This window comes from Rutilus rutilus, assembly GCF_951802725.1.
Source record: "Rutilus rutilus genome assembly, chromosome: 25".
In the NCBI taxonomy this organism is placed as follows: domain Eukaryota; kingdom Metazoa; phylum Chordata; class Actinopteri; order Cypriniformes; family Leuciscidae; genus Rutilus; species Rutilus rutilus.
The window spans coordinates 305,001-331,907 of record NC_140229.1 but is presented as its reverse complement, the minus strand read 5'-3'; the positions used below and the strand labels follow the sequence as shown (position 1 = coordinate 331,907).

Sequence of the window (26,907 nt, the reverse complement as noted above, 5' to 3'; positions counted from 1 at the left end):
AACGAAAATAACTGGCTTCCGGTGGCGGTCGGCGCGCGTTCACGGAGATGGAAGCGTCGTGACGTAGAACGAGCGTGACAGCGCAGCCAGAGAGCAGAGCAAAACAAAACTCTACGTTCGTTCTACGTCACGACGCTTCCTACGCCATATGCCAGCATCCATCTCCATGAACGCGCGTCGACCGCGACCGGAAGCCAGTTATATTCGTTTAAAAAGTTTTAAATATGTATATTTTTACGACAAAACCGCACGGATTACCCTCAGAAGGCCTTCGTTTATCCACCTGGAGCCGGATGGATTACTTTTGTGGAGGATGCGTGCACATTTGCGGACTTCAACGAGCTGGACCCCATTGCTTCACATTATAACCACTGAAACATCTAAGACATTTTCTAAAATAACTGAAAATGTGTTCGTCTGAAAAAAGATTGACATATACATCTCGAACGGCTTGAGGGTGAGTAAATTATGGGCTAAATATCATTTTTGGGCGAACTATCCCTTTAATGAAATCAATGTAAAACTAGAATAATTTGATAGATAGTAATTTAGTTTTAGATAATTTTTTAATTACCAACTAAAGATTCCTTCAAATGCATGATACCATTTCTCTTTATATAAATATTCAAATGAATATAAACACTTAAGCTCGTGAAGACAAAGGTCTTCATACAAAATCCAGACTTGTGGGTTTAATCAGATTACATTATATTATAATACAAAATCTGAATAATTAATTTACATAGCATTAAAGATGATCATATAGGCCTATATATATATATAAAAATGTTATGCTTAACAAAACAGAATTAAGTCTTTCATTGTAATTATTTGTACGACAGGCCTAACTTAAATGTTTTAGCTTCAGCTGACAGATGTCTGCATTACATAAAGCCTAAAAATAAGAATATCTCAGGTGAGTGGATGACTTTAACTTTATAGGAGCAAATATCCATATTCACTCATGATCAAAAGAGTCTTTTAATGTAATTGACTGTGAGAAGAACAATGTTTTATTCATGGTAAAAAATAATAATCCTGGGGACGATCCAAAGGCTTCAGATGTTTCTGGACTCAAACTCTGACCAGCTTCAGTGGGAAGTTTTCCGTTATCAAATGATCGTCGTGAAGAACAATCACAATGTTCACCTCAAATTCTAGAAGGGAAGAAAGTAAATCTATAAATGCAGTAATGGACTTTGTTTACATATATCACACACAAACAAACCCAGTATTGAACACGGCTGTAAAAAGGGTTCCTTACCGACTTTAAAGTTGGTGGTTTCAAGTGTGGGGCAGGTGAAGAGCCGAGGAAACACCATATATATGGGGATGGAGAGGCCGTGACAGACGTCTCCTTCAGCTATCTGGATGTTCTGGATCTCTGTGGCGTCTCTAGCGTAACCCTCCGCACAACCTGAACACATGAAGGTAACACTGAACACGGTGATGTAACACTATCTGAACACACGGTGATGTAACACTATCTGAACACACGCGGGTAACAACACGGTGATGTAACACTATCTGAACACGTGGGTAACAACACGGTGATGTAACACTATCTGAACACACGCGGGTAACAACACGGTGATGTAACACTATCTGAACACACGCGGGTAACAACACGGTGATGTAACACTATCTGAACACACGCAGGTAACAACACGGTGATGTAACACTATCTGAACACATGCAGGTAACACTGAACACGGTGATGTAACACTATTTGAACACGCAGGTAACACTGAACACGATGTAACACTATCTGAACACGATGATGTAACTATCTGAACACACGCAGGTAACAACACGGTGATGTAACACTATCTGAACACACGCAGGTAACAACACGGTGATGTAACACTATCTGAACACACGGGTAACAACACGGTGATGTAACACTATCTGAACACACGCAGGTAACAACACGGTGATGTAACACTATCTGAACACACGCGGGTAACAACACGGTGATGTAACACTATCTGAACACATGCAGGTAACACTGAACACGGTGATGTAACACTATTTGAACACGCAGGTAACACTGAACACGATGTAACACTATCTGAACACACGCGGGTAACAACACGGTGATGTAACACTATTTGAACACGCAGGTAACACTGAACACGATGTAACACTATCTGAACACACGCGGGTAACAACACGGTGATGTAACACTATTTGAACACGCAGGTAACACTGAACACGATGTAACACTATCTGAACACATGCAGGTAACACTGAACACAGTGATGTAACACTATTTGAACACATGCAGGTAACACTGAACACGATGTAACACTATCTGAACACGATGATGTAACACTATCTGAACACATGCAGGTAACACTGAACACGATGTAACACTATCTGAACACGATGATGTAACACTATCTGAACACACGCGGGTAACAACACAGTGATGTAACACTATCTGGACACATGCAGGTAACACTGAACACGGTGATGTAACACTGTGAACACATGCAGGTAACATTGAACACATGTAACACTGAACACAGTGATATAACACTATCTGAACACGGTGATGTAACTATCTGAACGCGCAGGTAACACTGAACACGATGATGTAACACTATCTGAACACATGCATGTAACACTGAACACGGTGATGTAACACTGAACACGGTGATGTAACACTGAACACGGTGATGTAACTATCTGAGCACATGGAGGTAACACTGAACACGGTGATATAACACTATCTGAACACGGTGATGTAACTATCTGAACGCGCAGGTAACACTGAACACGATGATGTAACACTATCTGAACACATGCATGTAACACTGAACACGGTGATGTAACACTGAACACGGTGATGTAACTATCTGAGCACATGGAGGTAACACTGAACACGGTGATGTAACTATCTGAACACATGCATGTAACACTGAACACGGTGATGTAACTATCTGAACGCGCAGGTAACACTGAACACGATGATGTAACACTATCTGAACACATGCATGTAACACTGAACACGGTGATGTAACACTGAGCACATGGAGGTAACACTGAACACGGTGATGTAACTATCTGAACACGGTGATGTAACTATCTGAGCACATGGAGGTAACACTGAACACGGTGATGTAACACTGAACACATGCAGGAAACACTGAACACGATGATGTAACACTATCTGAACACATGCAGGAAACACTGAACACGATGATGTAACACTATCTGAACACATGCAGGAAACACTGAACACGATGATGTAACACTATCTGAACACATGCAGGAAACACTGAACACGATGATGTAACACTATCTGAACACATGCATGTAACACTGAACACGGTGATGTAACACTATCTGAACACATGCAGGAAACACTGAACACGATGATGTAACACTATCTGAACATGCAGGAAACACTGAACACGATGATGTAACACTATCTGAACACATGCAGGAAACACTGAACACGATGATGTAACACTATCTGAACACATGCAGGAAACACTGAACACGATGATGTAACACTATCTGAACACATGCAGGAAACACTGAACACGGTGATGTAACACTATCTGAACACATGCAGGAAACACTGAACACGATGATGTAACACTATCTGAACACATGCATGTAACACTGAACACGATGATGTAACTATCTGAGCACATGCATGTAACACTGAACACGATGATGTAACTATCTGAACACATGCATGTAACACTGAACACGATGATGTAACTATCTGAACACATGCATGTAACACTGAACACGATGATGTAACTATCTGAGCACATGCATGTAACACTGAACACGATGATGTAACTATCTGAACACATGCATGTAACACTGAACACGATGATGTAACACTATCTGAACACATGCAGGAAACACTGAACACGGTGATGTAACACTGAACACGATGATGTAACACTATCTGAACACATGGAGGTAACACTGAACACGATGATGTAACACTATCTGAACAGGCTGAAAATATACAGGTAACACTGATCTGTCACTGTAGGTGGTTTTAAAGCTGAACATCAGATCTGTGTTTCTCACCGCAGGTCTCCACACGGACCAGCTGCAGCTCGATGCTCTTGATGGCGACCTCTGACCTCTCCACCACCAGCTCGCCGGTCAGAGGTTGTGTGATCGCACAGTTGGTGGCGTCCAGGTGACCTTTGATCAGGAACTTGGGTAACAAGGTCCTCTGTTGAACACAAAACCACACGCACACGTGAGAACGAGAAGCATTTTTCTGTTTGGATGTGTCAGATTTATTTGAACAATTTCTTTATAAAAAAAAAACTATAATAGGATATATCAAAGGCTAAAATCAGGGCATAAAAATGTACTTTTACTTATAAATTATGACCACTTAAGATGTAAAAATCAGGATAGAATTATAGGTGCACCTAAAAGTTCATGACCCACATTCTGAATAATATTTAAATAAAGGGTGAAGGCTGGACGTGACTTTTGGCCAGTACTGTATATTGGCTTGGTATAGTCCATCAGAGATGAGCGAGACCTACGCACCTCTTTGACGTTCTGCAGCGTCTCTGGAGTGATGCTGAACTCCACTGGGCTCGGCGGGAGCTTGGGCTTCTGCGGCTGAAACACAGGCTGCTGTTACTGCAGGTACTCATCGTGCGGCTGTACTCGTCGTGCGACTACTCGTGGCTGTACTCGTCGTGCGACTACTCATGCGGCTGTACTCGTCGTGCGACTACTCATGCGGCTGTACTCGTCGTGCGACTACTCATGCGGCTGTACTCGTCGTGCGACTACTCGTGGCTGTACTCGTCGTGCAACTACTCATGCGGCTGTACTCGTCGTGCGACTACTCATGCGGCTGTACTCGTCGTGCGACTACTCATGCGGCTGTACTCGTCGTGCGACTACTCATGCGGCTGTACTCGTCGTGCGACTACTCATGCGGCTGTACTCGTCGTGCGACTACTCATGCGGCTGTACTCGTCGTGCTACTACTCATGCGGCTGTACTCGTCGTGCGACTACTCGTGCGGCTGTACCGTCGTGCGGCTGTACTCGTCGTGCGGCTGTACTCGTCGTGCGACTACTCGTGCGGCTGTACTCGTCGTGCGGCTGAACTCGTGCGACTACTCATGCGGCTGTACTCGTCGTGCGGCTACTCATGCGGCTGTACTCATGCGGCTGTACTCGTCGTGCAGCTACTCATGCGGCTGTACTCATGCGGCTGTACTCGTCGTGCGGCTGTACTCGTGTTGGAGTCTCACCTGGCAGTGCAGCATGAACTCGCAGCTCTTGCTGAGGTCTTTGGCGAGCAGCGGGCGTCTCATGTCGCAGCGGAGTGTGTACTGCAACACAATCACAACACATCAGCGCATCATCACAGAACACGCGTGCGTGCGTGCGTGTGTGTGTGTGACGCTCACCTGTATGTTGACGAACACGCCGTGGTACGTCTCGTACAGGACCTTGCTGCCTTTGGCCTGCAGCGGAAACTCAAACGGGATCTCGGTTCTTCCCGCCGGGACTTTTCCTGGTTTCACCACCTCCATGTTGCTGGACACCAGCTGAATGGGCTGAACCATCACACACACTTTACTTCTACAGCGCTTTAGATCATGAGTGAGTATGTGTGAGAGAGAGAGTGAGTGTGTGTGTGTGTGTGTGTGAGAGAGAGAGAGAGAGAGAGAGAGTGAGTGAGTGTGGGTGGGAGGGAGAGAGAGTGTGTATGTGAGAGTGAGAGAGTGTGTATATGCGAGTGTGTGTGTATATGTGAGAGCAGGGTTTTTCCTGCATAGGGAATTTCATCAAATCAAATAAAAATTTGTGCCGCCTCTGGCTCTCGACAAAACTCGGACAGACAGTCACATGCTCAGATACACTTTTTCCACCGTGACGGTTCTGTTGCGGGTTCCCGGCCAGAGTCCATTCTCAAACCGTATAGTTTGCCGATAGTGCTGCGAGGATCATAATAATCCGCGGGTCGGCGGGCCAAGTCATAAAAACATAACATTCCAATTAATCGAGGGTGGATGACAGATGAATCCTTATAATGTGTTGAGTTTAATAAAGACACGGAACATCACGGTAAAACGCAATGAAAGTGCGTCACTCTTTTACTTTCGTTCTCAACAACGTAATTCTCTTCAGGGAAAACCAATCAAGGAAAACATATCAGGGCTCGAGTAACGCTTATCCGGGACACGTGTGTTTTTTTGAAGGGACAAGTGAAAGAGAATTGTACTTGCCCAACCAGACAAATGCCCTGATTAAAACAATTTTTTTAATATAACTAGGGAATTACCGAAACCGTGAGGATGATTTTTGATTTTATTTAATTTAATGTAAGTGGCGATTGATAGCCTATAGTTGATAATAATATAGGCCTACCTAATGTACTGACGGTAACAACGTTGTGCTGTTGATGCTCGCGCAGTTATTTATAACATATTATACAGTTAAGAAACATCACATGACCAGAGAGCTGTTTTCCTGAATACCTTCACGATTGAAACCGAGACACTGATTTCATAAGTTCAATAAACAAATAGTTAAATTAAGTCATTTACGTTTTAGACGCAATAACTGTTTTTGTTCTGTTTCAGCAGTGAAAATATTTCCAAACAAAGATCACAGCAGAACCGCCGCCCATCTCACTGCAGAACCGCCGCCCATCTCACGGCAGAACCGCCGCCCATCTCACGGCAGAACCGCCGCGCATCTCACGGCAGAACCGCCGCCCATCTCACGGCAGAACCGCCGCCCATCTCACTGCAGAACCGCCGCGCATCTCCTTCGGCAGAACCGCCGCGCATCTCTCGGCAGAACCGCCGCCCATCTCACTGCAGAACCGCCGCCCATCTCACTGCAGAACCGCCGCGCATCTCGCGGCAGAACCGCCGCGCATCTCACGGCAGAACCGCCGCCCATCTCACTGCAGAACCGCCGCGCATCTCTCGGCAGAACCGCCGCCCATCTCACGGCAGAACCGCCGCCCATCTCACTGCAGAACCGCCGCGCATCTCGCGGCAGAACCGCCGCGCATCTCACAGCAGAACCGCCGCCCATCTCACTGCAGAACCGCCGCGCATCTCGCGGCAGAACCGCCGCGCATCTCACGGCAGAACCGCCGCGCATCTCTCGGCAGAACCGCCGCCCATCTCACGGCAGAACCGCCGCCCATCTCACGGCAGAACCGCCGCCCATCTCACTGCAGAACCGCCGTGCATCTCTCGGCAGAACCGCCGCCCATCTCACTGCAGAACCGCCGCCCATCTCACTGCAGAACCGCCGCGCATCTCTCGGCAGAACCGCCGCCCATCTCACTGCAGAACCGCCGCCCATCTCACTGCAGAACCGCCGCCCATCTCACTGCAGAACCGCCGCGCATCTCACGGCAGAACCGCCGCGCATCTCACCGCAGAACCGCCGCCCATCTCACTGCAGAACCGCCGCCCATCTCACTGCAGAACCGCCGCGCATCTCACGGCAGAACCGCCGCCCATCTCACGGCAGAACCGCCGCGCATCTCACCGCAGAACCGCCGCCCATCTCACGGCAACACTCATTACTGAATAGATCAGCCGTTTGAACGAATTGTTTGAATGAATGACTCGATGACTCGCTCATTAACACGGTCACCCGCCGCCTCCTACTGGCGGTTTAGTTTCAAAGTGTTTAGTTTCAAAGTGTTTCTAGGTTTATAGGATTATTTATTTTTAACAGTGGATTCGGGTTACTCAATGTTTAGTTTCATTCCTTATTTGAATATTCAAAAAATATTTACACTCTCATAATCTCATTTAATACAGTTGTAATTTTTCAATGTAAATTATTGAATTTGATTGGTAACAGCCTAATGTCTTATTATTCTAATTGAATGTATTGATGAAATTTAGGAATCTGAAATGAAAGATGGAGCATAGGCCTACATTTAATAAAATTAAGGAAAAAATGCCCTTTATAAAGGTAAAGAAATATTCTGATGAGAGTGTTTTCTAACAGTGATGTAATGAAACATTGACCATTTAAGTTTGAAGGGAGTAAAGCCTCTGGTTAGGCTATTAAGGAAATGTAATTTTGCCAAAGGAAGTACTTTTATTTTAAATAAATGTTCATTTTAAATCAGCCTACTTCAGTGTGATGTGTTACCATATCATCATGCTTAACCCTGAGAATCTGAATAACTGTAATGTGATGATCAGATGCAGATATCTAAGAGAATATCATAGGTTCGGGCGGGTGGCGGTGGATTATTTATTTTTAACAGTGGATTCGGGTTACTCAAAGTGCACCAGATTAATTAATTTAGCTTTAAAATGTACAAAAAAACCCTGACCCTGGAGATACCGAGCTCCACCCACAAGAATACAGTGGGAAACACAGTATATGATGGACTACGAAAAATACAGTTTTAATTATTTTATTATTAAAATACATGATCAGGATTTTACCACCTCGGCCTCGTTTTGAGCCAGGAGAAACCCTGTGTGTGTGTGTTTGAGTGAGTGTGTGTGTGTGTGTGTGTGTGTGTGTGTGTGTGTGTGTGTGTGTGTGTGTGAGAGAGAGTGAGAGAGTGTGTGTGAGAGTAAGTGTTTGAGTGTGTGTGTGTGTGTGTGTGTGTGTGTGTGTGTGTGTGTGTGTGTGAGAGAGAGAGAGAGTAAGTGAGTGTGAGAGAGTGTGTGTGAGAGTAAGTGTTTGAGTGTGTGAGAGAGAGAGTAAGTGTGAGTGTTTGTGTGTGTGTGAGAGAGAGAGAGAGAGAGAGAGAGAGTGAGTGAGTGTGTGTGAGAGTGAGTGTTTGAGTAAGTGTGTGAGTGAGTGAGTGAGTGAGTGTGAGAGAGAGTAAGTGTTTGAGTAAGTGTTTGAGTAAGTGTGAGTGTTTGTGTGTGTGTGAGAGAGAGAGAGTGAGTGTGTGTGAGAGTGTGTGTGAGAGTAAGTGTTGAGTAAGTGTTTGAGTGTGTGTGTTTGAGTGTGTGAGAGAGTGAGTGTGTGTGTGTGTGTGTGTGTGTGTGTGTGAGAGAGAGAGTGAGTGAGTGTGTGTGAGAGTAAGTGTTTGAGTAAGTGTTTGTGTGTGTGTGAGAGAGAGAGAGAGAGAGAGAGAGTGAGTGTGAGAGAGTGTGTGTGAGAGTAAGTGTTTGAGTAAGTGTTTGTGTGTGTGTGTGTGTGTGTGTGTGTGTGTGTGAGAGAGAGAGAGAGAGAGAGTGAGTGTGAGAGAGTGTGTGTGAGAGTAAGTGTGAGTGTGTGTGTGTGAGAGAGAGTGTGTTTGAGTAAGTGTGTGAGTGTGAGTGAGAGAGTGTGTGTGAGAGTAAGTGTTTGAGTAAGTGTGTGTGTTTGTGTGTGTGTGTGAGAGAGAGTGTTTGAGTAAGTGTGTGAGTGTGAGTGAGAGAGTGTGTGTGAGAGTGTGTTTGAGTGTGTGTGTGTGTGTGTGTGTGTGTGAGTGTGTGTGTGTGTGTGTGTGTGTGTGTGTGTGTGTGTGTGTGTGTGAGAGAGAGAGAGTGAGTGTGTGTGAGACCTTGACAGAGTTGTAGAAGGCCTCGAACACCCCCACACTCTTCGAGCTGAGCTGCAGGTTCACGAGCCCCTCCAGACTGAGAGAAACTCCCTGATGCTGCAGCGCGTCTCTGCTGCTGATGACCAGAACTCCGCTCAGCCGCTCCTGGAACACACACACACACCTGCCTGATTAACCGCGGCACACCCCGCAGACACAGCGCACACCGAACCAGAGTCACTCTCACCCCTTCATGATACACTTTATTCGCCCGCTTCAGCCTGATGTCCAGTGAGACGCTCATCTTCTCATCCGCGCATTCTCTTCCGCGTCGCTGTCATATGATCTCTGACGTCACCGGGAGGGGCGTGTCCCGAGTTTAACCGTTATTAAACCTCTTTAGATATATAGAGTTTTAATGTTGTGTGAACGTACTTATAATCATAATATTATTAGACAAAGCCTTCCTTGCTTTGCATAAAAACTACAAACTTTACTACGTTCACCAGAACTAATCCTGCGTCCTGAGAAGAAAAACAGAAACACGACGATGCACGAAACCACAAAAAGTGTGTTTACAGTAATATCTGGACAAACGAGATTTATTATATTTACAGTGTGTAATATCGCGCACGTACCTTCACTTTCGCTTCGCCCTAAAAACGTAAAATTGATTGGCAGTTTCCATGACAACCCCGAGAACGGTTCCTGCGTCATGAGGTCATCCGGGAACTTGGCCGTGTGATGGACAGTCGTCATGGAAACCTTCTCACTCGGCTTCCATTTTGTTCCTGACTTTTTTTCTCCCTTCAAAGGACCGATGACCGCCGTTCCCGAAGCGCTCGATAGCGATTGAGAAATCGATCGTCGATCCGCGCGTCGTATCGATGACGGGCAGCCCTGTGTGGCGAGTTTAGTGCGCGAGTCCTGTGCGCGGGTTTGCAGCGCGCGCGCGTGCGCGCCATTTTGTCCAGGGCCAGCGGCGGCGCGCGCGCAGGATGAGTGACTGACGGACGGGACCGCGGAGCGCGCCGACGCTCACCGAGAGAGTTCTCGCTGTTCTGTGTGTTCTGCGAGGCTTTGCATCCGACACGCTTTGGGAAAGGGATTCCTGAGGAACACGGCTGGGAATTATTGCGGATTCTCCCGGAGGATTTTCACTCCTCTCGTCAGAAAGAAACGCGCGCGACACGGTGAGTGATGACGGCTAGCGCGTCGGCTAACGGTTAGCTTCCCTCAGCGAACCCGACGCCTCGTTCCCCGCTCGCCGCGTCTCAATCCGGGCGAGATCCGACGCGTTCTGTGCGTTTTCGGAGGCTCGTCGAAATAACGGCTGTGTTTTCTCGCCCGCTTCGTTCTGGCTTCGGTCCGTTCGCAGGCCCGGCCAGCTAATGTCCAGCTAGCCTCGGTATCGACAGCTCCGTGTGAAGGGTTCACAGATGAGGAGTTTATTCAGTGCTCAAGCTCATCTCTCCCGGGCGACGGAGCGAGTGTCTGCCGCTGTCCGCGCGGGTCAGTGCGGGTGTTGTGTCGTTAGCATGCTAGGCTAACTAACGTTAACGCGAGCCAGTGTTTTGACAGCTTTGATTGTCGTCATGTGCGCGAAACTGATTTACAGCATCAAACAGTCGCGATCGTGTGAAAGTCATGCTGGAGAATTCGCAGTAGAAGCTTAACAACCGTATCTAGATGTTTAACGTTAACCTGGAGACCCCGATGATGATGATGTCGAGCTCTTCATCGTGTAGATTAGGCTGATGTTGGAGTGATTGTGTTTCTGAAAGTCTTGTGGTTGTGTTTACACGGGCTGCGGGATCTAATGCGCGTTTGCTGTCTCTGGGCACACATACACATTAGAATGGATGATTATATGTTGTTCTAGTAGTTAGGCTAGTTAGTATGCACTCCTAAACTGATGTAGTGTGTGTGTGGATTAATTTCACGGCAGATCTTCACCAATGGTTGTGCAAGTTGAAGATCAACTCAACCATCTCGAAACACGGCAAGACCCTGCAGAAACACCAGGGCTGTTCTCACCTGGAAACCACTCGCGAGTCGCTTCAGGTACGCTGATGTCACACACACACACACACACACACAGGTACAGTATGTGTTCCTCACTGTCTGCTGTTCTCGCAGTGGGCTGTGGTTTGCAGATGGACTCCCCTGTCACAATGATATGAGATTTGTCAGAAGACGATGCATACAGGTGAGCATCACAGGTGCACACACACACACACACACACACACACACGATCATGTAAACGCTCAGACTAGGACTGTGTGCAACATCTGTCCCTTTTTCATGTAGCTTCCCATCACACTACAGTGTTTTAAGAGGAAGAAAGCGCTCCGCTATGGATGTTTGGGAATAAAGGCCTGTCTCCGGGGTCCCTCAGACTAACTGATTCCGGGTTCCTCACCCGAGAGCTTTTCTGTCAGCAAATACTGTGTTAAACTGTGCTGGGAAATGTGTCAAAGTGCAATTCAATTTCATGCCTCTTACCCGTTTTCCTATTGGACGGAGCCTCGCAGCTTTGCCCTAGCAACAAAAGTGGGTTATTTGCATACCCTTTCCTGATTGGCTGCCGCTTTAGCCGGCTGGCCAATGGCGCGGCATCTTCCTGGTGGTAGGCTATGGTAATGAAGCACTGTTGCTGGGCTTGCGAGCGCTGGTTACCAGTGTGAATGTGCTGCATTGTGTTTGCTGGTGAGAGACGCTGATAAATGACGACTTAATGATCTGCAGAATTCCCGCTCGCTGCAGACCGTCACATCTACAAACATCACAACCGCTCACATGTAGGCTTTATTGTGCTGAGATTTGTAGCATTAGAACGCTCAGCTGTTGTCTAGACGTCTGTGGTTGTGGAATCATGGGCTGGTTTTGTTCAGTCACGCTTCATGTCTGTCGCTGTAATCATCTCGTTTGAGGACCTTACATGAGCGCTCGCTGTTTACAGATAGAGTTCTGTGTGTGTGTGTGTGTGTGTGATCCTGATGCTGAGTCATAAACACACTCGATCAGCTCTGATTAGACCTGTGTGTGTGTGTGTGTATGTGTGTTTGAAGGACTGAGTGTCGTCATGTGACAGAAGCACGACCACCCTGATCTCCCATTTTGGTCCGAGCTTTTTCAGGTGTTCTGTAACCGGATCCGGCTTTAGGCTCGGAGCGCTTCTGCCGCGCACACAGACACAATGAAGGAAAAAATAGCCTGATCTTCAATTATATCAAACTAAAAGCAAGATAGCTTGTCTGTCTGTGTGCTGACGTTGTGTGTGTGTGTGTGTGTTTCAGGAGGAGAGACCTCAGCATGCAAACCCTCCTCTGTTCGGCTGGCCCCCTCGTTTTCTTTCCATTCGGCTGGTGTGCAGATGGATGCGCAGACGCCCCATTCTCACCCGCCGTTCAGTGATGCTCACCCGCCGAGCGCCGCGGACCAATCAGGCGCCTCGCAGCCCAACACCTCACAGGTATGCGTGGACAGCGAACGTGTGTGTGTGTGTGTGTGTCCGCGAGCCGCTCTCACACACGCCGCTTGTGTTGCAGGTAACTGCGGACATGGTGATGCTCCAGAGGCGGATGCCGCAGTGTTTCCGGGATCCAGCGTCTGCGCCCTTAAGAAAACTCTCCATCGAACTGATCAAAACATACAAACACATCAATGAGGTGCGACACTCACATCACTCACGTTACTCACGTTATCAGGATATTGGATCCGTGATGCTCTTAAAGGGACAGCACTAATATTCCCGCTCTATAATAACACTAATATTCCTGCCGTCTCTATAATAACACTAATATTCCTGCTCTATAATAACACTTATAATAACAAACAACAAAATAAAAAACCCACTCGTTCTTCACTGAATAACTTTTGTAACTATATTTGTAATGTATATTGTATTTATAAACTGCAGTGTTTTATTTTACATTAGATTACAGTTTCTGAACCTGAAAATCTTAAAACACTGTTTAGTTCAATCGTATCTGTGTTCAGTTGTGTCTGTGTGCGATTGCTAATTTATAATTGAGTGTTTGCTTGTCTTTAATAATGCTTGAAGTTTATATTAGTTCTGCTAGTTGTTCTTCTATGGTGTTTTTAGACCCCAGGCAAACGCTCCTCGAGGAAGAGTTCTTTAGCCTGTTTGTGTTCATGATATTCAGATACAATTAAATGTTTTGCAATAAGACTAAATGTGAATATGTACGTTTTTTTTCTTACCATATTGGAATCGAAATTGATTAGAATCAGAATCGATAAGCAGAATCGGAATCGTTAAAATCCAGACGATGCCCAGCCCGACTCACGCTGATCCAAATTGAAAGAAATGAACTTGAGTCTGTGAATGGTGGATGCACTGAGCACGGCTCTCTCCGCTCGTTCGCAGGTTTACTATGCAAAGAAGAAGCGTCGTCACCAACAGGGTCAGGGCGAGGACTCCAGCAACAAGAAGGAGCGGAAGATCTACAACGACGGCTACGATGACGACAACTTCGACTACATCGTTAAGAACGGCGAGAAGTGGATGGACCGATATGAGATCGACTCTTTAATAGGCAAAGGCTCGTTCGGGCAGGTCAGTGTGTGTCAGCGCGACGGCCCGGTGTGGTGTGTGTCAGCGTGTGTGTGACGCTCGTGTCGTCTCTGTGCCGGCAGGTGGTGAAGGCGTACGATCGTGTGGAGCAGGAGTGGGTCGCCATCAAGATCATCAAGAATAAAAAGGCTTTTCTCAATCAGGCTCAGATTGAAGTCCGACTGCTGGAGCTCATGAACAAACACGACACCGAGATGAAGTACTACATCGGTGAGCTCTGACTTTGTTCTGACAGTAGCGGTGTAACGATCCCCTCGTGTCACGAGCCGAAACACATCACCACACTGAACTCACCATACCATATTACTGCCATACTCCAAGACACATGATAAACAAGATAAACAAAATGTCCGATTGATTAAAATGCTACATTTGATATTACATTGTGTGTGTAAATGTACAGGATGGACTCGGTGCTGAAACCCAAAGCAGGACAATAGAGACGCCAGAATAACAATATTCATGATTCTGAAGATGAAAACACAGGATTATTGTAGATGAATATGCTTGATTAGGGTTAACCCTAACTGATATATCTACAGTAATGTCAGACACTTTTACTGTAACATCAGACATCTGGCATTATCAGGACACACACATATTCCCCCATTGCATTATTATACATTATTTTCAACATTATATATAGTAGTTTAATGAAGTACTGACACTAAAACTCTGAAAACTTAAATTTTTTCCTCACACAGAAATGTTATTTTGGGTGAACTATACGCTATGCAGATTGTTGCATTTTTTTATTGTGATATATAGTTACACCCCCCATCGCTACACCCATCGCTACACCCACATCGCTGCACCCCCATCGCTGCACCCACATCGCTACACCCACATCGCTACACCCCCATCGCTGCACCCCCATCGCTACATCCACATCGCTACACCCCCATCGCTGCACCCCCCATCGCTGCACCCCCATCGCTACACCCATCGCTACACCCCCATCGCTGCACCCCCATCGCTACACCCACATCGCTGCACCCCCATCGCTACACCCATCGCTACACCCACATCGCTACACCCCCATCGCTGCACCCACATCGCTACACCCACATCGCTACACCCCCATCGCTGCACCCCCATCGCTACATCCACATCGCTACACCCCCATCGCTGCACCCCCCATCGCTGCACCCCCATCGCTACACCCATCGCTACACCCCCATCGCTACACCCCCATCGCTGCACCCCCATCGCTACACCCATCGCTACACCCCCATCGCTACACCCCCATCGCTGCACCCCATCGCTACACCCACATCGCTGCACCCCCATCGCTACACCCATCGCTACACCCACATCGCTGCACCCCCATCGCTACACCCATCGCTACACCCACATCGCTGCACCCCCATCGCTGCACCCCCATCGCTGCACCCCCATCGCTGCACCCCCATCGCTACACCCCCATCGCTGCACCCCCATCGCTACACCCATCGCTACACCCACATCGCTACACCCCCCATCGCTACACCCCCATCGCTACACCCCCCATCGCTACACCCCCATCGCTACACCCCCCATCGCTACACCCCCATCGCTACACCCCCATCGCTACACCCCACATCGCTACACCCATCGCTACACCCATCGCTACACCCCACATCGCTACACCCATCGCTACACCCCCATCGCTACACCCCCCATCATGGCCGTTTGAAGGCCTGGGAAAGTCCAAGAAATTTATTGAAATTTCCTCATAATTTTTCCCGTAGTGATTTGTCTTCTTCTGCTTGTCTTCTGTGTGAGCGCTGGTTCAGTGTGACATCTCCTGTGATATATCTGTTGGTCATGTCCTGTCGTGTGTGTGAGACGGAGTTTAGAGAGGAATGAATCGCTCTATTTGGGGCAGACGTCATGCTGAACTATAAATGTTTAAAAATAAAGGCCAGGGTCGGCATCCCAGCTGTCTGTGTTCAAGTGCAGTTTTACTCCAGATTTATCAACACTAGACCACTCAAGAGTTCTTCAGTGAGATATGTATGATAAATTCATGTAAATGTCAGTTCTGAGCTTGAACGAGGCGCAGAGGTCAGGTGACGTCTTCCTCCAACACACCGGATGATCTACACTCGGTCCCGCAGGTCACGCTCACACCGCTTCGGGTCATGCTTCAGAAATGCATATGCTTGTGTTTTTTCATTGTAATAATTGCACAGAACGTTTCTTCCCTCTACGTCTGATCGATCCGGCCGGATAACACGGTCACGTCAGCTTTATTTCTACAGGATACGATAGAGAATAATTTCTGCTGTTCAGTGTTTATTCAGTGCTGTTCAATATCTGTGTAAAGATGATCAAATATTTAAAATATGTAGTCAGGGCAGTCATGTATGATGGATGTAATTAATAACATTATATTAAACCTCATAACAGTAGGTGCGTTTCCATTACTGATTTGCACAAAACTTTTGTTTTTTCTAAATGTCGACAAAAAACTATTGCGAAATGACGGTGTTTCCATTAACCGATGTTTCCATTAACCGATGTTTCCATTAACCGATGTTTCCATTAACCGATGTTATGCGACTAAAACTTCATGTTTTCCTCTCGCGATCAGTCATTCCAGACATCATGGCGACGGATGTTGGTAGGTTTACGTATATCCCAGCCACTGCACTGGCCATTATAGACGTATGTGTGTTATCCAATCATTAATGGTGAGGAAAGACCCTTATACTGGGAGAGTTCTGGGAGTTGCTCCCTCAGTTCTGCTCCGAGGTCTTGATTGTGGCATTTATTTGAGGTTTAGAATCCAGTATTCCTGTAATTCTTTTGTCTTTTATGAATTTAATAAAGAAAGTCTCGTATTCTGTCCAAACACACCGCGTCATCTACGTCAGCTGACCTGTAAATGCGCAAGAACTGTTTCTATTGCAGTTTTGCTAAATATCTATTTTTCTAATTGCCTGAAAAGCCCCTAACCCGAGCGGGAAAACTCTTTTGCGATAAATGGGAGTTTTTGTGAAATTGACGTGTTTCCATTGGGCGTATTTTCAATTCGCAATTTCAATTTGAAGGGTAATGGAAACTCAGCTAGTCATTATTACTACATAGTGATGAATTGTTCTTGGGTTTTGTCACAGATTCATGCAGTTATTTGCTGCCTAAAGTTTTGGTTTAGTATTCATAAGCTAGTAGACACTGGCGTTGTGTTGAAGGTATTGATCCAACTCTGTACAAGAGTGCATGTTTTATATTAAGTGTATATTAGTACTAGTGGCTTACTTCTGCTATGTTCATTACATGTACATCAAGTGATTCAAAGGACACTTTTATAAAAAAAGAAAAAGTAATTCACCACATAAAAGCAATATTACGAGTCTTTCAGGAGAAAACCAGAAGGGCCGTTTACACCGAGAGTGAGTATAGTGATAGCTGTAGTGTATTAGCATCCACACCAGCGCATGATATCATTCTGTTTATTCATCGTCTGTCGCTTTAAACGCTTGAGCTCTTTAAAGAAGGATGGATTCTGATTGGCTGTCTGTGTTTGTATTGATCATCAGCTGGGAAATCAGCTTATTGTTATAGTTGTGGTGTGAACTATTAGAACAACTATTAAAACTTCATGGGTAATGGCTATAGCTATAGTGCCTGGTGTGAACTGTGGGAAGGCATAACGAAGGGTTAGAGTCGATGTTCGTGTACGGCTGAAGAGGAATTGATTGTGAATGTGTGACGGATGCAGATCAGATCCAGTTCCAGCTCACACACTCATACACACACACGTCTGGTTCTGGCTAAAGTGTCTTTCCTCCGCTGTGACGTCAGCCAAACACTGTGTGCCGTGTGCGTCATCATGGCCTGTTTCTCTTTCTCCCGCAGTGCATCTGAAACGCCACTTCATGTTCCGGAACCACTTGTGTCTGGTCTTCGAGATGCTGTCCTATAACCTGTACGACCTGCTGAGGAACACTAACTTCCGTGGCGTGTCGCTGAACCTGACGCGTAAGTTCGCCCAGCAGCTGTGCACCGCGCTGCTGTTCCTGGCCACGCCGGAGCTGAGCATCATCCACTGCGACCTCAAGCCCGAGAACATCCTGCTCTGCAACCCCAAGAGATCCGCCATCAAGATCGTGGACTTCGGCAGCTCCTGCCAGCTGGGCCAGCGGGTGAGGCTCCGGCACTGGGGTTGGGGACCGTAGACACTAGAGGTCAGGGGTCGGACACTCGTTACCAAATTTAAATTTCGATTCCTCTTATCGATTCCTTAGCGCTTCAATATGACTTTAACCTGTTAAGCTGCAACCCCACTTTTGAAAAATCCCAAGAAATGACATACCCAAACTGAAACACATACAGTTCATGAACCCTTTGTACTAAAAGCACAAGTATGATCTCATTTGAAAGCTGACACCTGACAGTTTATTGTAAATGTAGAATTAATTATAGTCATAATGAAAAAAATTGTTATAAATAGCTTCAAATTTTTGTAAAGTTATTAGAAATTATTTTTTATGAAACATCCTCATGAAAATAAAATTGAAGTTGGCACTGTAGCAATCTAGAAATGCACTATAGCTAAAGCCACATGTCTAAACATTTTATGTTTAAAATCTGAAGATAATAAGTCCAAAACTCTGGATTTAGTTCAATGTTTTTCAAGACCATGTCAAATGACTTTATTTTTAACATCCTGGAATGTCACATGATCATGGCTCTTCTTCATGTTCCATATATGGACTATTATTGTGCATGTAGCGCCCTCAGGCTGTTGGTATGAATTAAAAACACAGTAAATCAGACTACCAAACGCTCATAAAGATTACATCGACGCATTTGGGTATAAATTCAATAAATATTATTCCTGTCTATAGAAATATGATGTAAATCTATGAGAATCTATCAATATTTCTCCAAATCTGCACATTTTTGAGCTAAAGCCCTGAGGCACGTTGTTTTGTGTATCGCTGTCATGACGACAGCACGGAGTTTTTTATGAATGAAAGCGGCTGACGGGCATAATTCATATTAAAGGTATCAACTCATTTTTTCATTTCATAACTCCTGACACAAATTAAGACATAACTGTCACTATGAGTTTCTCAGAATACAATAGTGGTCAAATACTGAAACTTGAGTATAATATCTTTTTAATTATGTATAGTTTGTCAAGGTATAACATTAAATCTGATAGTAATTTTGAATTAAATAAATAAATAACGCTTCAGTGCGCGGGCGCACTGGCAACGCTTAACAGGTTAAACCATTCCAGTGCGAGACGACTCGCTGTTTTCTGTGTGAAACACATTCAGGTGGTGTTCTTCACTGAATAACTTCTGTAACTATATTTGTAATGTATATTGTATTTATAAACTGCAGTGTTTTATTTTCCATTTGATTACAGTTTCTGAACCTGAAAATCTTAAAACACTGTTTAGTTCAATCGTATCTGTGTTATATTAGTTCTGCTAGTTGTTCTTCTATGGTGTTTTTAAACCACAGGCAAACGCTCCTCGAGGAAGAGTTCTTTAGCCTGTTTGTGTTCATGATATTCAGATACAATTAAATGTTTAGCAATAAGACTAAATGCGAATGATATCTTAAAAAAATGTACCTTATTGGAATCTAGATTAGGAATCGATAAGCAGAATCAAAATCGGATCGGAATCGTTAAAGTTCTAACGATCCCCAACTCTATCAGTGACTCTATCTGTCCATCATTCTCTTCAGTGTGTTCGGGAGTAGACTCGTCCAGCCTGAACGCGTGTTGATTTGTGGAGCGTTTGTGTCTGACTGCCTCCACAGCTCGTTCAGTAACGTGGCTCGTGTGTCCTCAGATATACCAGTACATCCAGAGCCGCTTCTACCGCTCGCCCGAGGTGCTGCTGGGAATGCCGTACGATCTGGCCATCGACATGTGGTCTCTGGGCTGCATACTGGTGGAGATGCACACCGGAGAGCCTCTGTTCAGCGGCGCCAACGAGGTGAGCTCTCAGCTGACGTCTCCTAAGGGTCTTGCACACGGAGTCACACATTTTCAGTGTTTTATCGTATTCGTGATCCGGTGGCTCTCAATTGTCAAAATGCTTGAGCTGCGCATGCGGAAAACGCAGAAAATCGAACCCGATCCAAATTATTTTATGACGGATGAGAGTTTCGGAGGCCGTGTGTAAGCGTGAGTTTGAGTTTATTCACAATACCACTTCAAACATTACAATAATACAGTTGGGTCGAGTGAAGCTAGGAAAGCTTATTACTGGTCGGCCCATGGTTTATGAAAGGGTAGTGGTACAGACAGGCATACACAGTTACCACCTGTAACCAGATGATGATGAGTAAATGCACACAAAAGCGCACCAGGACACACACACACATCCCAGTAGTCCATGAGAAAACAGTGTTATATTAGATATAGGTTAATATGAAATTATGTTTTAGTTGTCTTTTGAAGTTGGAGAGAGATTGACAGAACAATGAGGTCGTATATTTATTTTTTAACGTGTGAAAATTTCGACTGCAAATCTGGAACTCGGTGTGCAAAAGCCTTAAGACACGTACTCACAAAATGATGTCAGAGGACGGCGAGGATCCTCTTAAACAGTCTTGAAGGAATAGTTCACTTCCAGATGAAAATTCTGTCATCATTTACTCCTGCATGAGTGTCTCTCTTCTGCTGAACACAAAGGTCAGGGGTTAGAGGTTAACCCATCAGGGGTTGATGGATCCCACTGACCTCCAGAATCAGAGTCTTTATTTGTCATTATACACATGCAGTCCTAACCAGCACACAAAACAATCTCCCACTTTACAAACAATTATCCTGTGTGCAAAAAACCAAACATTCTTCCTTTATAACAAAGTTTACTATACGTGAGAACGGTAAACTGGAATGTGTGTGTGTGTGTATATATATATAGCTTTAACAGCAATATTTGCATATATGTAGCACAACTGAGGTGATTTATAAGCATATGACTATAAGTAGGGGAAAGAACTAATGGTGGAAGTCAGTGGGGTCCATCAACTGTTTGGGTGACATCATCTTTTTGTGTTCAGCAGTGGAAACTGGTTATTGATTAATCTTTATTCAGCTTATATAGTACTGTGTTAAGGGTTATATTACATTTGATTATTCGATTTCTATACCTGAATACTATTGTTGGACCTATCTGAATAACTGAAAGCACTGCTTACTTCATCTGTATAGTAATATCTACTGTATTTATTTGTACAGACGACAAAACTGAAGCAAATGCTTATGATAACAGAACGATATTGTGTGTTGCTGTGGACGCTAATATAGTGATCGTTCTCAGTGTGAACAACAACAAAGCCATTTTGAGATACTTCTATATATTGTTTTGTTCACAGTTTTTATTTTTTTTATATATATTATTTATTTATTTTCATTTAGTCTTATGATTGTGGGCGGATCTTGGGCTTTGTTGTAAATAGTTACACACATAAAATGTTTAATAAATAAAGAATCGCCACATAAAAAAACAGCGGAAGCAATTGTTACACTTGTTAGTGTCAGCGCCAGCAGAGATCAGGGAAAGCCCTTCGCATCGGGCCGTGACTCAGTTGTCTTACGGTTTTGATGCCCGTTCTGACGGCAGGTCGACCAGATGAATAAGATCGTGGAGGTGTTGGGGGTCCCTCCCAGCCACATCCTGGAACAGGCTCCCAAAGCCAGGAAGTTCTTCGAGAAGATGACTGACAGCTCGTGGTGTGCGAAGAAGACCAAAGATGGCAAACGGGTGTGTGTCTCCTCACTTCACTGCTCGTGTTCTCAGCTGTTTCTACTCATAGTCTTAGTCCTGTGTCAGATGTACTGTTTAGTGTTCATCATATTTAGTCTTGCCCTGTCTTCATCAGTCCAGGTTCAGTCGACTAAAAGCCTGGGCATTTTATCTACTTTTAGTCAATCAAACGCAGTCATATTTTCGTCATGCTGCATAATGGTTACGTTGATAATAGGCTAACGATTATTTTGCTTAAAATTATAATCACAACAATTGTTGTCATTTGAGAAATTTATATTTGCATTTCATCAGAATTATTGCACTTTCATATACAAGTACAAATGTAGAGAATGTCTCGTATAGCCTCATAATAAACTCGTATGCTTGGTTTATTTCACCTAATCTAGTTTCCTGATTTTATTCATAGGCTATTTGTCAGAAATTAGCCCATTCTCTACGAGACATTTCTCTCAAATTTAAACGGTGAAATTTCTCATAATTCCAAATTAAATTAATTTGTTAAATTAACAGCAAAAAAAAATAAAAGACTGTGTTTGTGCATTTATTAATATAGTCGAGATTCATGTTTGGAATTATTACAGGTTTGACTGCAGTTTTAGTCACAGAAACTCAGACTGGCTGAATATCTCAAATAGAGATCTCTGACCTCCAGCTTACATGTTCATCTGTGTGTTTGATGTGTTCAGATCATCATCAGTGACGCATGGTTGCCAGATTGTAAAACATCGGGTAGAAAACGTGTCCTTTTAACAGAAAAGCTCTGATTGGGGGATTTAAATTCCTGGAATCTGGCGACCGCGAACACGAAAGCTCGTAGCGCTTGTTAGAAACAGTCTGTAATGCAAAAACAAAGAGGTTTTAGGAATACTTTTATTTTTTTAACTATATTTTAGTCTCGTCTTCTTTTGTCAACGATATTGCATGTTGATATAGTCACAGTTATCGTTTAATGACGTTAATGATCGAACATGCCTTAGTCATGGAAGAAAAGGTCGTCAACGAATATTTTTTGGCATGATTTCGTTAAAGGGTCCTATAATGCCCCACAAGATGTATTATAAGTCTCTGATGTCCCCAGAGTGTGTGTGTGTGTGTGAAGGTCTAAATACCCCACAGATATTTTTATATTGCATGTTAAAATTGTCAATGTTTGAGGGTGAGCAAAAACACACCGTTTTTGTGTCTGTCCCTTTAAATGCAAATGAGCTGCTGCTCCCGGCACAGGGGGCGGAGCTTCAAGAGCTCGAGTCCTGAAAATTAAAAAAAACCTTTAGCCTTTTATGTTCAAACTGGAGTCAGAGAAAGATGGAGAGACTCAAGAAGAAGTGACATGTAGACCACATTTCTGAATGGTTAGTTGAGTTTATGTAGCTGATGTGGAGTTATCTTCTAGTCATTGATTAGCATATTCTGTCCTGATAATCTATAAATCGTGTTCCAGGGGCGGGGTTTATGTAAATTTTAGTGTTTGTGATGTTACTAACCCTGGAGGAATGTTGTAGTGCTTAAAAAGCGATTTCTGTAAAAGTAAATATCTCCCTTTGCTTTGAACTGTGAGCGTCGTAACTTTGCAGATGTTGTTTATGCTCAAACAGCAACATTACACACTAACTAAAGTTAGAGAAGTCAAATCATAATCAACCGCCCCTTTAACGAAATGAACACGACTTCACTTCCATTCCTGTTCCTGTCAGCAGCTCTGTGTGGCATTAGAGGGTTAGTTCACCCAGAAATGAACATTACCCATGATTTACTCTCCCTGAACTCATCCTAGGTGTGTATGACTCTCTTCTGTCAGACGGACACAGAGTAAAACATGTGCTGGCTCTTCCCAGCTGTGTAATGGCAGTGAATGGTCTTGTGTTTGGAAGTCATTTGTTCATGTTTGTGTGGACGGTCCCTCTAACGCTCTGGTCTCTCCCGTGCGCAGTATAAGCCCGCGGGCTCCCGGAAGCTGCACAGTGTTCTGGGCGTGGAGGCGGGCGGCCCGGGCGGGCGGAGGGCCGGAGAGTCGGGACACGCCGTCGCCGATTACCTGAAGTTCAAAGACCTGATCCTGCGGATGCTGGACTACGACCCGAAGACGCGCATCCAGCCGTACTACGCTCTGCAGCACAGCTTCTTCAAGAAGACTGCAGACGAGGGCACCAACACCAGCAGCAGCGTGTCCACCAGCCCGGCACTGGAGCAGTCTCAGTCGTCCGGCACCACGTCCAGCACCTCCTCCAGCTCAGGTCTCTCTCACACACACACACTCACACTCACACACACTCACTCACACACACTCACTCACACACACTCACGCACACTCACACACACACACTCACTCTCACACTCACTCACACACACACACACACACACTCACACACTCTCACTCACACACACACACACACATACACACTCACTCACTCTCACACACACACACACACACACACACACACACACTCACTCACACACACACACACACACACACACACTCACTCTCTCACACACACACACACACAAACACACACACACACACTCTCTCTCACACACACACTCACACTCACGCAGAGGCGCGAGACATGATGATGACTGACGCGGTCTGTTTGTGTTAGCTTATCCAGTATACAGCACTTGTCCAGTGTACGGCTGCGTTGTTCATTTGAAAAATGAAACTGAAAGAGTCTTCCTGCCAGAGATGTGATGGTGAGGGTGTTTTCCCACCGGTTAATCGACGCGTCACAACACCGGTATCACCGGCGGGGGCTTTTGAACCGCTAATCTAAAGGCGAAAATAAAATGTGCGCGTCCGCACATGCATTTATATTGGGGTAGAGCAGAGCGAGAGTTTCCCATAGGAATGAGCTGAGAACGCGTTCACTCGTGCGGCCGCGCGCACTTTACTTTCACCAATAGTGCCAATTCGGGGCGGATTGCTTGAATGGTGAGTTCATTAGCATATTATTCTTAATGAAAATTGTGCAACGGCACACTTGATCATTCCTGCACATCGGTCAGAGCTGTGTGTGTGTGTGTGTGTGTGTGTGTGTGTGTGTGTGTGTGTGTGTGTGTGTGTGTGTGTGTGTGTGTGTGTGTGTTCGTTCATCAGCTGAAACACTGTCAACAGAAAGCGCTCAGCACTCGCTCAGATCAAGAGCGTCTGGTGTGTGTGATGATGTATCTGTAGATGTAGAGAGTAGAAGTGAGTGCTTCTGAATGCCAGTTTGCTGTTGTGTGTTCATGTAGTTCATGACGCTGTGTGTTGAAGTGTGTTTTCTCAGGTCACTGATGCACTTTTGTAGCCTAATTTTCCTTGCATGCACATTATTATATTTTAAGAACATAAATTTGCAGCACATTAAGGAAATAATATTTTATTTAAGAACAATTGTTTCAAAAGTTACTGCACTTTAAAAAGTGAATGTCATTTCAATTCAATAAAAGTTGCGATGCTTGATTAGGTTTATGTTTGCTCATTGCGCTCGCTTGCGCCCTCTTGTGGACACAGGAGACACTACAGCACTTTCTTCCTCTAACATTAGCTTTAGAATTTGAATATAATTCGAATTTTGCTCATATTTAAGAAAGAAATTAGAATTTTGCTTTTCAGCCATTTTGACAGCCCTATCACACACACATCTGAGCTCATGAGTTCTGTGGCACTGACTCTGATCGTGTGTGTTTGCAGGAGGTTCTTCTGGAACGAGTACCAGCGGTCGCGCCCGCTCCGACCCGACCCATCAGCACCGGCACAGCGGAGGACACTTCAGTGCTGCAGTGGGCATGGACTGCCACAACCTCTGCCCACAGGTATACACATACACACTCACTCACTCACACACACATACACACTCACACAAACACACATGAGCATTACACACACAGCTGATCCAGAATCACCAGCTACGGTTTCTGTAGTCAGTGTGCGCACAGGTTTATATCAGGAAGTTGATGTTTATAAGGTCCAGATGCTCTGAGGAAGAACTAGCCACTGGATTTGATGAAGATTCATAACCTCAAATCTTTGACAGACATTCAGAATATGGATTGAGATGCTGAGGAACAAGTAAACTAGAGATCCTCGATCATAGATTAGATTCCATAATAGAGTTTCTCTGAAAGTAAAATGATATTTAAAGGGCATATTGCATTGTTTTTTTACAAAATGAATATATAACCTTGTATGAAAAGTTAATGCAGGATTTAACATGTTTTAAGACATAAGGGCACAAATTTAGTAGAAAAAGAGGCAGTTTTCTTGACCGTGTTAAAAACATTTTTCCATAAGGCTGCACTCGCTACTGGTGATTCTGGGTGAGTGAGAGTCACATGTTTTGTTATTGCTGGAGTTTCTGAAGCTTGAGTAAAGACTCCGCCCTCTTCTAGACGGAGGCGGAGCTAAAGCTCATTTGCATTTAAAGAGACACTAAAACGGTGTGTTTTTGCTCACATCCAAAATGGGGCAAATTTGACAAGCTATAATAAATGATCTGGTATTAGAGCTGACTCCAGAGGCGACTCCAGAGATTTATATTACATCTGGGGAAAATATGTCACATTTAAGGAAATCATTTTTTGTTTTTGTTTTTTCAAAAGTTAATGCACTTTAAAAAGTGAATGTCATTTCAATAAAAGATGCGATGCTTGATTTGGTTTATATTTGCTCATTGCTCTTGTGGGCACAGGAGACAACAGCACTTTTTTCCTCTTAACATAACATTAAGTATTGCCTTCAGAATATAATTGGAATTCTGCTAATATTTAAGAAAGAAGCTTTTCCGCCATTTCGAAAGCGCTAATGTTGCCGATGTCTGCTGTTGCTCCTCAGGCGAGACAGGCGTTCGTGCCGGCGCTGGGTTGGGTCGGGGGAGACGGGCTTCAGCAGGCGTCAGGAGAGACCCACCCCGTCCAGGAGACCACCTTCCACGTGCCCCCCCACCAGCCCAAGGCCCTGCACCCCCACCACCACCACCATCACCACCACCACCCGCCGCAGCTCGGCCAGGGTCCGGCCCGGCCCCGGCCCCGCCTCTACTCCCCGTCCCACAGCGCCTCCACGCAGGACTCGCTGGAGGCCACACACACACACCTGTCCATGACCTCGCTGTCTTCCT

The 26,907-nt window shown here is 45.1% G+C and overlaps 2 protein-coding genes across 3 annotated transcripts in view; one reads left to right on the top strand and one right to left on the bottom strand.

Annotated features, from left to right (window-relative positions):
- Positions 1 to 962: 962 nt before the first annotated feature.
- Positions 963 to 10,461, bottom strand: vps26c (VPS26 endosomal protein sorting factor C). 2 transcript variants are annotated; one of them, XM_084399719.1, is made up of 9 exons: positions 10,122 to 10,461; positions 9,731 to 10,007; positions 9,505 to 9,648; positions 5,420 to 5,569; positions 5,261 to 5,341; positions 4,540 to 4,614; positions 4,060 to 4,210; positions 1,265 to 1,417; positions 963 to 1,157 (listed from the first exon to the last, which is right to left on the bottom strand). In XM_084399719.1, exons 2-9 carry the CDS (start codon positions 9,785 to 9,787, stop codon positions 1,075 to 1,077), a joined length of 894 nt encoding a protein of 297 aa, XP_084255845.1. In that variant the 5' UTR covers positions 9,788 to 10,007; positions 10,122 to 10,461; the 3' UTR covers positions 963 to 1,074. The 2 variants fall into 2 exon arrangements, with proteins under 2 accessions (XP_084255845.1, XP_084255846.1); XM_084399720.1 differs by having other exon boundaries at positions 9,731 to 9,880; positions 10,122 to 10,416.
- dyrk1aa (dual-specificity tyrosine-(Y)-phosphorylation regulated kinase 1A, a) overlaps positions 10,445 to 26,907 on the top strand; it is a 17,445-nt gene continuing 982 nt past the window's right edge. Inside the window, exons 1-13 of the mRNA XM_084399718.1 lie at positions 10,445 to 10,676; positions 11,432 to 11,547; positions 11,623 to 11,692; positions 12,784 to 12,959; positions 13,036 to 13,155; positions 13,878 to 14,066; positions 14,147 to 14,294; positions 17,928 to 18,214; positions 19,883 to 20,029; positions 21,665 to 21,805; positions 23,742 to 24,045; positions 25,482 to 25,603; positions 26,622 to 26,907. The exon at positions 26,622 to 26,907 is cut by the window's right edge and continues 982 nt beyond it. Coding sequence (XP_084255844.1) covers positions 11,683 to 11,692; positions 12,784 to 12,959; positions 13,036 to 13,155; positions 13,878 to 14,066; positions 14,147 to 14,294; positions 17,928 to 18,214; positions 19,883 to 20,029; positions 21,665 to 21,805; positions 23,742 to 24,045; positions 25,482 to 25,603; positions 26,622 to 26,907 — 1,930 coding nt within the window. The 5' untranslated portion in view covers positions 10,445 to 10,676; positions 11,432 to 11,547; positions 11,623 to 11,682. The remainder of the gene's footprint in view (positions 10,677 to 11,431; positions 11,548 to 11,622; positions 11,693 to 12,783; positions 12,960 to 13,035; positions 13,156 to 13,877; positions 14,067 to 14,146; positions 14,295 to 17,927; positions 18,215 to 19,882; positions 20,030 to 21,664; positions 21,806 to 23,741; positions 24,046 to 25,481; positions 25,604 to 26,621) is intronic.

Bases quoted from the DNA above. Each gene is read 5' to 3' on its own strand.
- vps26c (XM_084399719.1), bottom strand. From the start codon at position 9,787: ATGAGCGTCTCACTGGACATCAGGCTGAAGCGGGCGAATAAAGTGTAT. The intron at 9,649-9,730 runs GTGAGAGTGACT...TGTGTGTTCCAG, and splicing joins ATAAAGTGTATCATGAAGGG to GAGCGGCTGAGCGGAGTTCT. The intron at 4,211-4,539 runs GTGCGTAGGTCT...TGTGTTCAACAG, and splicing joins CGCTGCAGAACGTCAAAGAG to AGGACCTTGTTACCCAAGTT.